This window comes from Pseudophryne corroboree, chromosome 3, assembly GCF_028390025.1.
Source record: "Pseudophryne corroboree isolate aPseCor3 chromosome 3, aPseCor3.hap2, whole genome shotgun sequence".
Taxonomy (NCBI): domain Eukaryota; kingdom Metazoa; phylum Chordata; class Amphibia; order Anura; family Myobatrachidae; genus Pseudophryne; species Pseudophryne corroboree.
In genome coordinates this window covers 494,990,682-495,006,612 of record NC_086446.1, presented here as the reverse complement: position 1 = coordinate 495,006,612, position 15,931 = coordinate 494,990,682, and the positions used below count along the sequence as shown (strand labels likewise).

General features: G+C 42.1%; 1 protein-coding gene across 12 annotated transcripts in view; it reads left to right on the top strand.

Moving 5' to 3' along the window:
• The window catches only part of SHISA6 (shisa family member 6), a 681,159-nt gene extending 665,448 nt beyond the window's left edge, over positions 1-15,711 (top strand). For 8 of the 12 annotated variants that reach the window (XM_063960971.1, XM_063960972.1, XM_063960978.1 and 5 more), the window contains one exon: positions 12,669-15,711. In XM_063960971.1, coding sequence (XP_063817041.1) covers positions 12,669-13,246 — 578 coding nt within the window. In that variant the 3' untranslated portion in view covers positions 13,247-15,711. The remainder of the gene's footprint in view (positions 1-12,668) is intronic. The other 4 variants (XM_063960982.1, XM_063960981.1, XM_063960976.1 and 1 more) reach the window with 1 other exon arrangement.
• Positions 15,712-15,931: the final 220 nt, after the last annotated feature.

The window sequence follows — 15,931 nt, the reverse complement described above, 5'->3', positions numbered from 1 at the left end:
TAATACCATAGCCACTTACTATGGAGTTCAGTAATGATGTCTATTGAGTGGGGTTTCCATAAAGTTCATCTACGGTATATAATTTATTTGTATATCAGAATTAGTATTAAGGAAGAATGAATAGCTATTCTCGTACACTGCTTCTTTTATTCTGTCCTTTCCTGATTGCAGAAACATTGGAAGATGTAATTCACCCCTATTTGAAACTAATATCCCCTTTGAGCCCCAATATTTTCTGCTTCCCTTGACCCTCCCTAACCTCACCAGACACCAAAATAAATTATTTTGTCATATAGTCTCTGCTATGACCTGCCAAATAGCTGCAGACTGGAAAAGCCTAACGCCTTCTCCCATGCAGGTAATAATATCAAGAATATAGTACGTATACAAAATGGAATACATGACCGCTATAATTCGCAACTCCTCTACATCATTTGATAAAATCTGGTTCCCCTGGCTGGCGTCACAACGCGCTGTCTCTCCTTTTGACACCTGATCATTTACACATGTAGTTTACTAGCTTTGAGCCTGGAGGGCCCCCACCCCCCACTCCTCTTCTTTTTCTCTAGTAACTTTTTTTTTCTCCTCCCTATTCTATTTTCTCTTCTTTCTGTTTTTCTCTCTTATCAATTCTCTCTGACGGATAGCTACACCGTCGTTGCGAGAATTATCTATGGTTCCTCATGTGCCTTTTCTTACTTACACTATCTTATACTCCTTACTCCCCTTGATGGCACCTAACCCCAGGTTTTCTATACCTGTCCTATTTTGTCCTGTACTGTAAGTGCTGTTTTCTTGTTTGCTCATTTTATTATGTACTATGTAACGGGCCCTGCGGATCCCTTGTGGTGCCATATAAATAAAGGATAATAATAATAATAATAATAATAATAATGGTTCTAATATATAAAACCCTGGATCGCTTATTGGGGGTCATTCCGAGTTGATCGCTAGCTGCCGTTGTTCGCAGCGTAGCGATCAGGCTAAAAATCGGCATTTCTACGCATGCGTACGGGCCGCAGTGCGCACGCGCGACGTACTTTCACAAAAAACTATGCAGTTTCACACAAGGTTGAGCGACGCTTTTCAGTCGCTCTCCTGATCGGTGGGTGATTGACAGGAAGTGGGTGTTTCTGGGTGGTAACTGACCGTTTCCGGGGAGTGTGCTAAAAAACGCAGGTGTGTCAGGTTAAAACGCAGGCGTGCATGGGGAAACGGGGGAGTGGCTGGCCGAACGCAGGGCGTGTTTGTGACGTCAAAGCAGGAACTAAACGGACTGAAGTGATCACAAGCAAGGAGTAGGTCTGCAGCTACTCTGAAACTGCTTGAAAAAATTTCAGCGCTGTTCTGCTAATCTTTCGGTTGCACTTCTGCTAAGCTAACACTACCAGAGGGCGGCGGCCTAGCGTTTGCACTAGAGGTGAGCGCCGGAAATTTTTCGGGTTTTGTGTTTTGGTTTTGGGTTCAGTTCCGCGGCCGTGTTTTGGGTTCGACCGCGTTTTGGCAAAACCTCACCGAATTTTTTTTGTCGGATTCGGGTGTGTTTTGGATTCGGGTGTTTTTTTCAAAAAACACTAAAAAATAGCTTAAATCATAGAATTTGGGGGTCATTTTGATCCCAAAGTATTATTAACCTCAAAAACCATAATTTACACTCATTTTCAGTCTATTCTGAATACCTCACACCTCACAATATTATTTTTAGTCCTAAAATTTGCACCTAGGTCGCTGGATGACTAAGCTAAGCGACCCTAGTGGCCGACACAAACACCGGGCCCATCTAGGAGTGTCACTGCAGTGTCACGCAGGATGTCCCTTCCAAAAAACCCTCCCCAAACAGCACATGACGCAAAGAAAAAAAGAGGCGCAATGAGGTAGCTGTGTGAGTAAGATAAGCGACCCTAGTGGCCGACACAAACACCGGGCCCATCTAGGAGTGTCACTGCAGTGTCACGCAGGATGTCCCTTCCAAAAAACCCTCCCCAAACAGCACATGACGCAAAGAAAAAAAGAGGCGCAATGAGGTAGCTGTGTGAGTAAGATAAGCGACCCTAGTGGCCGACACAAACACCGGGCCCATCTAGGAGTGTCACTGCAGTGTCACGCAGGATGTCCCTTCCAAAAAACCCTCCCCAAACAGCACATGACGCAAAGAAAAAAAGAGGCGCAATGAGGTAGCTGTGTGAGTAAGATAAGCAACCCTAGTGGCCGACACAAACACCGGGCCCATCTAGGAGTGGCACTGCAGTGTCACGCAGGATGTCCCTTCCAAAAAACCCTCCCCAAACAGCACATGACGCAAAGAAAAAAAGAGGCGCAATGAGGTAGCTGTGTGAGTAAGATAAGCGACCCTAGTGGCCGACACAAACACCGGGCCCATCTAGGAGTGTCACTGCAGTGTCACGCAGGATGTCCCTTCCAAAAAACCCTCCCCAAACAGCACATGACGCAAAGAAAAAAAGAGGCACAATGAGGTAGCTGTGTGAGTAAGATAAGCGACCCTAGTGGCCGACACAAACACCGGGCCCATCTAGGAGTGGCACTGCAGTGTCACGCAGGATGTCCCTTCCAAAAAACCCTCCCCAAACAGCACATGACGCAAAGAAAAATTAAAGAAAAAAGAGGTGCAATATGGAATTGTCCTTGGGCCCTCCCACCCACCCTTATGTTGTATAAACAGGACATGCACACTTTAACCAACCCATCATTTCAGTGACAGGGTCTGCCACACGACTGTGACTGAAATGACGGGTTGGTTTGGACCCCCACCAAAAAAGAAGCAATTAATCTCTCCTTGCACAAACTGGCTCTACAGAGGCAAGATGTCCACCTCATCATCATCCTCCAATATATCACCGTGTACATCCCCCTCCTCACAGATTATCAATTCGTCCCCACTGGAATCCACCATCTCAGCTCCCTGTGTACTTTGTGGAGGCAATTGCTGCTGGTCAATGTCTCCACGGAGGAATTGATTATAATTCATTTTAATGAACATCATCTTCTCCACATTTTCTGGATGTAACCTCGTACGCCGATTGCTGACAAGGTGAGCGGCGGCACTAAACACTCTTTCGGAGTACACACTTGTGGGAGGGCAACTTAGGTAGAATAAAGCCAGTTTGTGCAAGAGCCTCCAAATTGCCTCTTTTTCCTGCCAGTATAAGTACGGACTGTGTGACGTGCCTACTTGGATGCGGTCACTCATATAATCCTCCACCATTCTTTCAATGGTGAGAGAATCATATGCAGTGACAGTAGACGACATGTCCGTAATCGTTGTCAGGTCCTTCAGTCCGGAACCAGATGTCAGCATCAGCAGTCGCTCCAGACTGCCCTGCATCACCGCCAGCGGGTGGGCTCGGAATTCTGAGCCTTTTCCTCGCACCCCCAGTTGCGGGAGAATGTGAAGGAGGAGATGTTGACAGGTCGCGTTCCGCTTGACTTGACAATTTTCTCACCAGCAGGTCTTTCAACCCCAGCAGACTTGTGTCTGCCGGAAAGAGAGATCCAAGGTAGGCTTTAAATCTAGGATCGAGCACGGTGGCCAAAATGTAGTGCTCTGATTTCAACAGATTGACCACCCGTGAATCCTTGTTAAGCGAATTAAGGGCTCCATCCACAAGTCCCACATGCCTAGCGGAATCGCTCCGTGTTAGCTCCTCCTTCAATGTCTCCAGCTTCTTCTGCAAAAGCCTGATGAGGGGAATGACCTGACTCAGGCTGGCAGTGTCTGAACTGACTTCACGTGTGGCAAGTTCAAAGGGCATCAGAACCTTGCACAACGTTGAAATCATTCTCCACTGCGCTTGAGACAGGTGCATTCCACCTCCTATATCGTGCTCAATTGTATAGGCTTGAATGGCCTTTTGCTGCTCCTCCAACCTCTGAAGCATATAGAGGGTTGAATTCCACCTCGTTACCACTTCTTGCTTCAGATGATGGCAGGGCAGGTTCAGTAGTTTTTGGTGGTGCTCCAGTCTTCTGTACGTGGTGCCTGTACGCCGAAAGTGTCCCGCAATTCTTCTGGCCACCGACAGCATCTCTTGCACGCCCCTGTCGTTTTTTTAAAAATTCTGCACCACCAAATTCAAGGTATGTGCAAAACATGGGACGTGCTGGAATTTGCCCATATTTAATGCACACACAATATTGCTGGCGTTGTCCGATGCCACAAATCCACAGGAGAGTCCAATTGGGGTAAGCCATTCCGCGATGATCTTCCTCAGTTGCCGTAAGAGGTTTTCAGCTGTGTGCGTATTCTGGAAAGCGGTGATACAAAGCGTAGCCTGCCTAGGAAAGAGTTGGCGTTTGCGAGATGCTGCTACTGGTGCCGCCGCTGCTGTTCTTGCGGCGGGAGTCCATACATCTACCCAGTGGGCTGTCACAGTCATATAGTCCTGACCCTGCCCTGCTCCACTTGTCCACATGTCCGTGGTTAAGTGGACATTGGGTACAACTGCATTTTTTAGGACACTGGTGAGTCTTTTTCTGACGTCCGTGTACATTCTCGGTATCGCCTGCCTAGAGAAGTGGAACCTAGATGGTATTTGGTAACGGGGGCACACTGCCTCAATAAATTGCCTAGTTCCCTGTGAACTAACGGCGGATACCGGACGCACGTCTAACACCAACATAGTTGTCAAGGCCTCAGTTATCCGCTTTGCAGCAGGATGACTGCTGTGATATTTCATCTTCCTCGCAAAGGACTGTTGGACAGTCAATTGCTTACTGGAAGTAGTACAAGTGGGCTTACGACTTCCCCTCTGGGATGACCATCGACTCCCAGCAGCAACAACAGCAGCGCCAGCAGCAGTAGGCGTTACACGCAAGGATGCATCGGAGGAATCCCAGGCAGGAGAGGACTCGTCAGAATTGCCAGTGACATGGCCTGCAGGACTATTGGCATTCCTGGGGAAGGAGGAAATTGACACTGAGGGAGTTGGTGGGGTGGTTTGCGTGAGCTTGGTTACAAGAGGAAGGGATTTACTGGTCAGTGGACTGCTTCCGCTGTCGCCCAAAGTTTTTGAACTTGTCACTGACTTATTATGAATGCGCTGCAGGTGACGTATAAGGGAGGATGTTCCGAGGTGGTTAACGTCCTTACCCCTACTTATTACAGCTTGACAAAGGCAACACACGGCTTGACACCTGTTGTCCGCTTTTCTGTTGAAATACCTCCACACTGAAGAGCTGATTTTTTTGGTATTTTCACCAGGCATGTCAACGGCCATATTCCTCCCACGGACAACAGGTGTCTCCCCGGGTGCCTGACTTAAACAAACCACCTCACCATCAGAATCCTCCTGGTCAATTTCCTCCCCAGCGCCAGCAACACCCATATCCTCCTCATCCTGGTGTACTTCAACACTGACATCTTCAATCTGACTATCAGGAACTGGACTGCGGGTGCTCCTTCCAGCACTTGCAGGGGGCGTGCAAATGGTGGAAGGCGCATGCTCTTCACGTCCAGTGTTGGGAAGGTCAGGCATCGCAACCGACACAATTGGACTCTCCTTGTGGATTTGGGATTTCGAAGAACGCACAGTTCTTTGCGGTGCTTTTGCCAGCTTGAGTCTTTTCAGTTTTCTAGCGAGAGGCTGAGTGCTTCCATCCTCATGTGAAGCTGAACCACTAGCCATGAACATAGGCCAGGGCCTCAGCCGTTCCTTGCCACTCCGTGTGGTAAATGGCATATTGGCAAGTTTACGCTTCTCCTCCGACAATTTTATTTTAGGTTTTGGAGTCCTTTTTTTACTGATATTTGGTGTTTTGGATTTGACATGCTCTGTACTATGACATTGGGCATCGGCCTTGGCAGACGACGTTGCTGGCATTTCATCGTCTCGGCCATGACTAGTGGCAGCAGCTTCAGCACGAGGTGGAAGTGGATCTTGATCTTTCCCTAATTTTGGAACCTCAACATTTTTGTTCTCCATATTTTAATAGGCACAACTAAAAGGCACCTCAGGTAAACAATGGAGATGGATGGATACTAGTATACTTATGGATGGACTGCCGAGTGCCGACACAGAGGTAGCTACAGCCGTGGACTAACGTACTGTGTCTGCTGCTAATATAGACTGGATGATTGATAATGAGATGAAATCAATATATATATGTATGTATATATAATATCACTAGTACTGCAGCCGGACAGGTAGATAATATATTTATTAGGTAATGATGACTGATGACGGACCTGCTGGACACTGTCAGCTCAGCAGCACCGCAGACTGCTACAGTAAGCTACTATACTATAGTAGTATGTACAAAGAAGAAAGAAAAAAAAAAAACCACGGGTAGGTGGTATACAATTATGGATGGACTGCCGAGTGCCGACACAGAGGTAGCTACAGCCGTGGACTAACGTACTGTGTCTGCTGCTAATATAGACTGGATGATTGATAATGAGATGAAATCAATATATATATGTATGTATATATAATATCACTAGTACTGCAGCCGGACAGGTAGATAATATATTTATTAGGTAATGATGACTGATGACGGACCTGCTGGACACTGTCAGCTCAGCAGCACCGCAGACTGCTACAGTAAGCTACTATACTATAGTAGTATGTACAAAGAAGAAAGAAAAAAAAAAAACACGGGTAGGTGGTATACAATTATGGATGGACTGCCGAGTGCCGACACAGAGGTAGCTACAGCCGTGGACTAACGTACTGTGTCTGCTGCTAATATAGACTGGATGATTGATAATGAGATGAAATCAATATATATATGTATGTATATATAATATCACTAGTACTGCAGCCGGACAGGTAGATAATATATTTATTAGGTAATGATGACTGATGACGGACCTGCTGGACACTGTCAGCTCAGCAGCACCGCAGACTGCTACAGTAAGCTACTATACTATAGTAGTATGTACAAAGAAGAAAGAGAAAAAAAAACCACGGGTAGGTGGTATACAATTATGGATGGACTGCCGAGTGCCGACACAGAGGTAGCTACAGCCGTGGACTAACGTACTGTGTCTGCTGCTAATATAGACTGGATGATTGATAATGAGATGAAATCAATATATATATGTATGTATATATAATATCACTAGTACTGCAGCCGGACAGGTAGATAATATATTTATTAGGTAATGATGACTGATGACGGACCTGCTGGACACTGTCAGCTCAGCAGCACCGCAGACTGCTACAGTAAGCTACTATACTATAGTAGTATGTACAAAGAAGAAAGAAAAAAAAAAAACCACGGGTAGGTGGTATACAATTATGGATGGACTGCTGAGTGCCGACACAGAGGTAGCTACAGCCGTGGACTAACGTACTGTGTCTGCTGCTAATATAGACTGGATGATTGATAATGAGATGAAATCAATATATATATGTATGTATATATAATATCACTAGTACTGCAGCCGGACAGGTAGATAATATATTTATTAGGTAATGATGACTGATGACGGACCTGCTGGACACTGTCAGCTCAGCAGCACCGCAGACTGCTACAGTAAGCTACTATACTCTATAGTAGTATGTACAAAGAAGAAAGAAAAAAAAAAAAACACGGGTAGGTGGTATACAATTATGGATGGACTGCCGAGTGCCGACACAGAGGTAGCTACAGCCGTGGACTAACGTACTGTGTCTGCTGCTAATATAGACTGGATGATTGATAATGAGATGAAATCAATATATATATGTATGTATATATAATATCACTAGTACTGCAGCCGGACAGGTAGATAATATATTTATTAGGTAATGATGACTGATGACGGACCTGCTGGACACTGTCAGCTCAGCAGCACCGCAGACTGCTACAGTAAGCTACTATACTATAGTAGTATGTACAAAGAAGAAAGAAAGAAAAAAACCACGGGTAGGTGGTATACAATTATGGATGGACTGCCGAGTGCCGACACAGAGGTAGCTACAGCCGTGGACTAACGTACTGTGTCTGCTGCTAATATAGAGTCTAGACTGGATGATAAATTATTGATAATGAGATTAAATCAATATAATATCACTAGTACTGCAGCCGGACAGGTACTATATATATTTATTATGTAATGACTGATGACGGACCTGCTGGACACTGTCAGGTCAGCACAGCACCGCAGACTGCTACAGTAAGCTACTATAGTAGTATGTATAAAGAAGAATGAAAAAAAAAAAACACGGGTAGGTGGTATACAATATTATATATATATATATATATATATATATATTATATACAATTATATATATATATATATATATATTAAACTGGTGGTGATTGATTATTAAACTGGTGGTCACTTCAGGACAGGTCACGTTGCAACTTGCAACTAGTACTCCGAGGCCTAAGCAGACAATCACAAAATATATTATTATACTGGTGGTCAGTGTGGTCACAACAATGGCAGTGTGGCACTGACTCTGGCAGCAAAAGTGTGCACTGTACGTTATATGTACTCCTGAGTCCTGCTCTCAGACTCTAACTGCTCCCCACTGTCAGTGTCTCCCCCACAAGTCAGATAATACACTTACAGTCACACTATCTAATCTATAAATATCACTTCAGCAAGTAGTATAGTAGTATACAGTAGTACTCCTCCTAATAATGCTCCCTGAAAATACTGTGTCTCTCTCTTCTCTAAACGGAGAGGACGCCAGCCACGTCCTCTCCCTATGACTCTCAATGCACGTGTGAAAATGGCGGCGACGCGCGGCTCCTTATATAGAATCCGAGTCTCGCGATAGAATCCGAGCCTCGCGAGAATCCGACAGCGTGATGATGACGTTCGGGCGCGCTCGGGTTAGCCGAGCAAGGCGGGAAGATCCGAGCCTGCTCGGACCCGTGTAAAAAACCTGAAGTTCGGGCGGGTTCGGATTCAGAGGAACCGAACCCGCTCATCTCTAGTTTGCACTGCTGCTAAAAGCAGCTAGCGAGCGATCAACTCGTAATGAGGGCCATTATTGTTGTTACTCAATGCAATTTTTTATTTGTAACTGCAATTGACAAGGTTTCTTTCCGTGTCTTATCTTATATGCTATTTTATATGTGATCCTTCCAATAAAATAAAAAAATAAAAAAAAGAAAGATGTAATTCACCATGAACAAAACAGAGCAAACAAAATAACACTTTGTATACTTTAATAAAATTTCCCCTTTTAGTCTCTATGACTTTTCTTTACATTACATTTAGTCTTCAGCAAAAGTTTTGAATTGAAAGAGATTTCAGCATTACCCTCTTTTAGCATTCTGCACCACTTTTCTTAAGCCAGGAGAATTTGATAAGAAAAAGCTCATTTAGTTTGTTAAAAAGAATGGCTGTTTTATCAGCAGTTATATTAGATTGCATCTGTTCTAGCCAGTGGATTCCTGTCTACAGCAGGACATGTAATATAGGGTGTGAAGAATTTTCTGCTTCCAAGCAATGGACAGATGTCTGGGACGCGGATTCTTTCTGCATGTTAAAAGATTGTTCTAGCACTGGGTTAAAGCATTTAGATCTTCCCACCTATTGCTAGGCTTGTTTAATGCTTCATCCCAATTGCTGCCTGAAAGCTGTATCATATCAGACAGCAAAAAGAAAACTAGCAATTATTTTAGATTTCTCAGGAATGGAAGGAAAAACAAGATTGTTATATCACTGGAGAACCAATTATGAATATACATAAACTATGTTGAGCCTCAAAATATAAAGACCTATTAAATGATAAGTTTTCTACCCTCAGGTAGTAACTCTCCGGAGCAAGCGCAGGTCTCTGGGAACATGGCGCCCATGCCGCATTCCCAGGGAAATCTCTATTGTGCATGCGTGAATCACCAGAAAATCGCCACTGCGCCCATTTTCAGAGTGATATTTGCCGCTCTGCAACCAGCGTCGGCCAACGGAGAGGTGAGTATAGTTAAATGGGTGCAGGGTGTGCGTTGTGTGGGCCCCCCTGGACCGCACACCTTACACCCATTATAGATACACCAGTGCCCCCACATACACGGGATGCCCCCACACATACTGTAGTTACAACATTAGACATTTATCCTTGTCTATACAAAGCAACTTACAATATAGTAACACAGTAAAAACATACGGGAGCATAACACAAAAAACATATAATAAAAAACATGTTTAGATTTACACAGCAGTAAACACAGACTTTAGTCATTCTGCAGGCAAACTATGTAAAAAGCAGATACTTACTATTTTAACAAGCGTGCAATTATGTCTACTTAACCGGTTTAAAGCTGTAATTTTGTGTACGTGCATTACAGCTAAATACATCTGACTCTACCTGTCTCCATCTGACTCATTGCTTTCCCTTCTCCAAAATACTGTGTTTCATCTTACCATATATTTTTTACATTAAGCAACCTAATGAAGGCTATTTAATAAAACTGCTGAAAGGTGTACATATGCAGTGATTCATAGTAACCAAACATTCAGTTGCTTTCTTACATTGTAAGTAGGTGTAAAATAGCCATAGTTGCTGGCTCCCCCCGAAATGCAAGGAAGACTCCTAAACTAGGGGTTAATTTCCCATGTTCCTGAGAGACTTTGCTAATCTTCCTGAAACCAGGCTAGACATATATTGTATGCAGCAGGTGGTACCCAACATAGCAACAAACTGAAGCATTATTACAGGTCTAGGCACCCTGTGGCTACCCAGCTGTTGTAAAACTACAAGTCCCAGCATGCCCTGTTACTGTTTTGCTATTAGCATTCCTCCCAACTGTCCCGATTTTTGCGGGACAGTCCCTTTTTTTGGGACTGTCCCGCTGTCCCACCCATGGGCCGCAGTGTCCCACGGTGAGGGGGAGCAGTTGGTAGGCCGCAGTGGAAAATAGACACTGTGCACATACGCTCAGCGTCTATTCAGTGGAGTCAGAGGGAGAGGGGGCATGCCAGCAGCTCACAGAGCACTGAGCATGCCCCCTCAGTGATGAAAATGGGGGCGTGGCTCGTGTTCACGGCACTCCCATGAAGCCATGCCCCCTTTCACATAGAACACGCCCCCTTTTCAAAATCGGCCGTGGATTTGTCGTGCAAGTGTCCCTCTTCCATTCTACAAAATGTTGGGAGGAATGCTACTAGGAATTGCAATAACTGTGGCAGGGCATGCTGGTATGTGTAGTTTCACAACAGCTGGAGAGCCACAGAGTGGCAAGGCCTGCTTACTATTACATGGTTTGCGTCATCATTCTAAACCCATCATGATGCTCTTTTTTTATTTATATGTTTTACTTTTTTAGTGTTCTGGTGAAATAGTGTAGAATAATAGAAAGCTTATCTTTAAAATACAATTAAAATATGTCAAGGACAGTATATCAATAAAATAGTCGGTCTATAAAACAGTTTGGTTTCTATTGATTATATGACATTTCTTTGTAGAGTGTGGGGTAATTAATATTTTTAACTATCATACCCTAATACTGTATGTTTCACCCAGTGCGGATCATTCTGACCACTCCTACATTTCTATTAAGTCACACCCATTTCTGTTAAACCATGCCACTTTCCTGGTCCAAGAAATGTCACTACTGAGTGCAAGTAAAAGATAGGCTTAGCAAGTAGCTAAATGTGCTTGTATAGAGAGATTAGTCCCCAATGGGTCACTTATAAAAAAACAATCACTTATATGATATTTACTGTAAGCATAGCTATTATGGAGTCACAGCACTTACACTTTGTATACACACACAACTGTGTTACCATGGATTAATACTCAGAATGGCTACCCTAAATACAGCACAACTACTCTGTATACACAGTGCAGCTACACAAACAGATCAGCCACCCTGAATACACACACAGAGCAGTCACCACGAGTACACACACAAAACATTCAGCCTGGACACACCAAGCATTCACAGATTAGCATTCCTTAACAGAGGCAGAACTCTGGGAGGCAACGGAGTCATGAAGGGGGGCACCTCTCCTCCCATTCTGTGACAACATTGAATTAAGTTAATTGATAGCTGCCACTGTCTTTTCAGTGGCCCACTTCCTCACTGGTCCCTGCACCTTACACATCACACCCTCTTTATTATACTGAATATATACATTTTGCAAGTGTCACACCCAGGATTAGAAACCACAGCCTATTACACTGGAAGCAGGCACCTTACTGATGAAGCTATTTGCTCCTGTATAGGAAATATAAGAATGTAAACTATATGAAGATACTTCTCTGACAATTACACATAACTTCATATAGTTAGCATTCTCATGCTTCCTGTACAGGAGCAAATAGCTCCATCAGTAAAGTGTCTGCTGTCAGTTTAACAGGTCATGGGTTCTAATCCTGGTTACGACTGCTAAGAAATGTGTGATTTAAAATAAAAGACAATTAAATGTATAAATACAGGATATACATTTTTTTCAACACACACACACACACACACACACATTTATCTTAATATAGGAAATAGGGGGGCACCAATATTTATCTTGCCTCCGGGCAACTGGGACGAACCTAAGCCACTGTTCCTTAACACATGAAAGTTTGATTGCAAACATATTTTCAGATTTCCATGCTGTTCTGATGGGTTTTTATATCTGTATTAATGCTTTCAACTTTGTCTATCGTTTTGAAGGATGCTATATCTCACAATGTCATTAGGTTCAAAAGTAATGTTTTAAGAAAATCAAATGACTTCACTTGATGACTAAATATCTCTATCCCTTGTTGTTGCAGCAGCTGATAAAGATGCAGACGATTACTATATGAGAAGACGGCATCTTCCAGATCTGGCCGCTAGGGGGACACTTCCCCTTAATGTCATAAAAATGACTCAGGATCAGTTAAATTACAGAGAGAGGCCAAGAAGACCCGTTCGTGCAATGTCGCAGGATAGAGTCTTGTCTCCAGAGAAAAACATGCCCGAAGAAGGGTACGGTTTGCCCTATGATCGAATTCTGTCAGATGAGCAGCTTCTATCTGCTGAACGTCTACATTCTCAAGATCCTCTTCTTTCTCCAGACAAGGCCATGACCCTCAAGAGGTCTGACTTTCAAGAGAAGTCCATGTCAAGAGCCATTTCCCAAACGGATGTCTTTGTTTCTACACCCGTTTTGGATCGTTATAGGATGACAAAGATGCACTCTCATCCCAGTGCCTCAAATAACTTATATAATACGTTGGGTATGAACCAAACTGCTGCCAAACGCCAAGCCTTTGCTTCACGGAGGCACAACACAGTTGAACAACTGCATTATATTCCTGGACACCACCAACAGTATCGCACAGCTAGCAAAACAGAAGTGACTGTTTGATAAAATAATGTGAATTGTAGATAATCGTTACAAACTGAAGCAGTCCCAGGACACCACACTACAGTGGCCTTGTGGGCCAAGAAGACCTCTTTCTTTATGTTCCATTGGTCAATATCATGTCCATTACTCATTCTAGTCTATGTTATCACTGGTCACTGGAAACAGAAGACACTGGATCTGACAGAACAGGTCATTGGAAATTATCTGTCTTAAAGGAATGTTCTAAGGGCTTATCTACACTAATACTCTTGGGTATATCAATTGGTTCATTGAAAAGATAACCATTTTTGGGCAAGGAGAAACAGGCTTCATGGGAAAGCATATTGTAGTTTTGGTGAACGTTGACAATGGTGTAGATATGTTTACTGAATGCTGGACAGAGTCTTATGGCTGTATCTCAGAAATGGCCAATCCTTTCATGTATGTAGCATGTATCAACCCAATTATTTTGGCTCCTCAATGCTGCATCTTTCATCGATACACATAGTATATTATCAACATTTCCCTCGGTAGAGAGGTCATGAAAGCTTACTACTGTGGTGGAGACATTGTAATCTGGAAGAAGGGTCATCTTTAAAGGAGTATTTATTAGTGCCTATAAATCGTCCGCTCTCTTAATGTAGGAATTAGTGGGTGTGTGTCTCTACAAGCACAATTCTACTAATAAAGCCCACTGTCAATCCATCCTATTTTTATCTTAGACCGCTTTGTAAATACAGTAGATGTATTAGGAAAATGGAAATAAGACTTCATTTTATTACTGGTCATCTCCTAGACAATAATCAATCAAATGATGTCACAGTTCCATAAGTTACCCTACATGGATATTTTATAACAAATACTTTTGACCTTACATGCCTTCCATGATAAGCTTGTTTTTTACAAGAACTGCAAAGCATTTTAAGGTATACGGGACATGTCTACCATAGTCTGCTGGTGAAGAGATTTTTTTCTCTCTCTTCAAAATTAGAAAGACTTTGTGAAATTTATATTCTTGTTTAATCTGGTGCCATATTACTCAATACTAACCATTGTTTTGTAAATTGGAAATAGATTTCCAGCCATCATGTTAAAAAGAAACTAGACAATTTTAAACATAGAGTTTAACAGCGTGTGATGTGGACATACGTGCATTTATCTTGTTGTAAGGAAGCTATACTATAACACATAGGTTTAAAGGGCAACTGCACTCATAAAAACAATGGGATCACATACCCTTTAAAAGTGTATTTATCCTGTCATTGACATATCCATCATATTAATTATCAAAGTGAACTATATAACTTTTGGAAAAGAGGCCATTTTGCATCACTGTAGATTTTAATAAAGGTGTTGAGTGTCTAAACTCACTCTAAACTCATATTTGTGCCATATATTTCTAAAAATAAGTCTAATTTACATTTTTTTATGTTTTTTAATATTAAATATTCTCTTAGGTATTACAGTAATACCACACGCACACACCCCGAGCTTATTAAATTTTTACAAATATATTAAATATATACAATGTCATCATTTTTTTCATCAGTCTTCACAATTTCACATAACATCAACATTTAAAAGTGATTTGTGGTGTACATTGTTTTATAGGCATAAATTATAATACATTTTATACACAAAACAGTACATAAACAGAATTCCCCACTCTGTGTTCTGCAATCAAGCACACAGCCAGCGGTAACTCAACACCTGCAAGCTTCAAGAGGTAATATGTAGTGTAGTAAAAGACATTTTATGAATGTCATTTTAATTTTTGCAAATTATAGTACCCTAGTGTTAATTAGTTAAGAAAAAAAAAAGCATCTATACTATATTTTTTCTTTCTCAATGATGCTTTTGCGGATGGCTATCAAAATTTTACAACATCTTAATTAGCAATGAAGAAGTATTTTACGGAATTTAACTCAATGTAAACCAATGGATACCTTCTGGATCTTTTACTTAAACCTTTTCTTGACTGCACCCACCTTTACTTTTAATTACCCCATAAAGTGCCACCAATAAACAAAACTATTTTGCTGACATACAAATTACTCTCTGTAATATAGAACCATCACTTCGGTTCCACCTACGGTATTAAGATAAAATAATATTTTCACCTGTAGTAAATACATGGAAAAAACCTGTGAAATAATCTAAATAGAAAACAATCTTTTATGCTGTCTTAATTTAGGGTAGTTTTAGAAAAAAAATGCCTATAGATTTGGGCGTTAAATATGCGTCGTCTGTTGTTCTGCATATATTACACTGGCATTTTAATTTCATGGTATACTAAACTTCAGAAATAAAATGTACATTTGAGAAAGCAACATGTTTTTGTAAGGTGTGTAATAAATAATGTATGGAATAAAGGTAAACTGTTTTTAGCTCTGGGTAATTTCCTATGCTTATAACAGCTGAGAGATTAATGACGATGATATACTGTTGACATCGTACATAGAAATAAAGGAACTCTATCCTTTGGATTCATGATGGCTTTTTTTGAATCATCAGTATGCATTTATATAGATTGTATTTTCTCAAGGCTATTAATCATGAGTTGCTGTTATAACTGAATTAAATGTACTGTATTTATAATCTTCTAAATACCCCTGTGTGATCATGTGATTGGCTTATTGAAGAAGAGTCACTTTGTGGGATAGGTTGGGGTTTGTGGGCTGCTATAGGAGTAACCTTATCCACCAA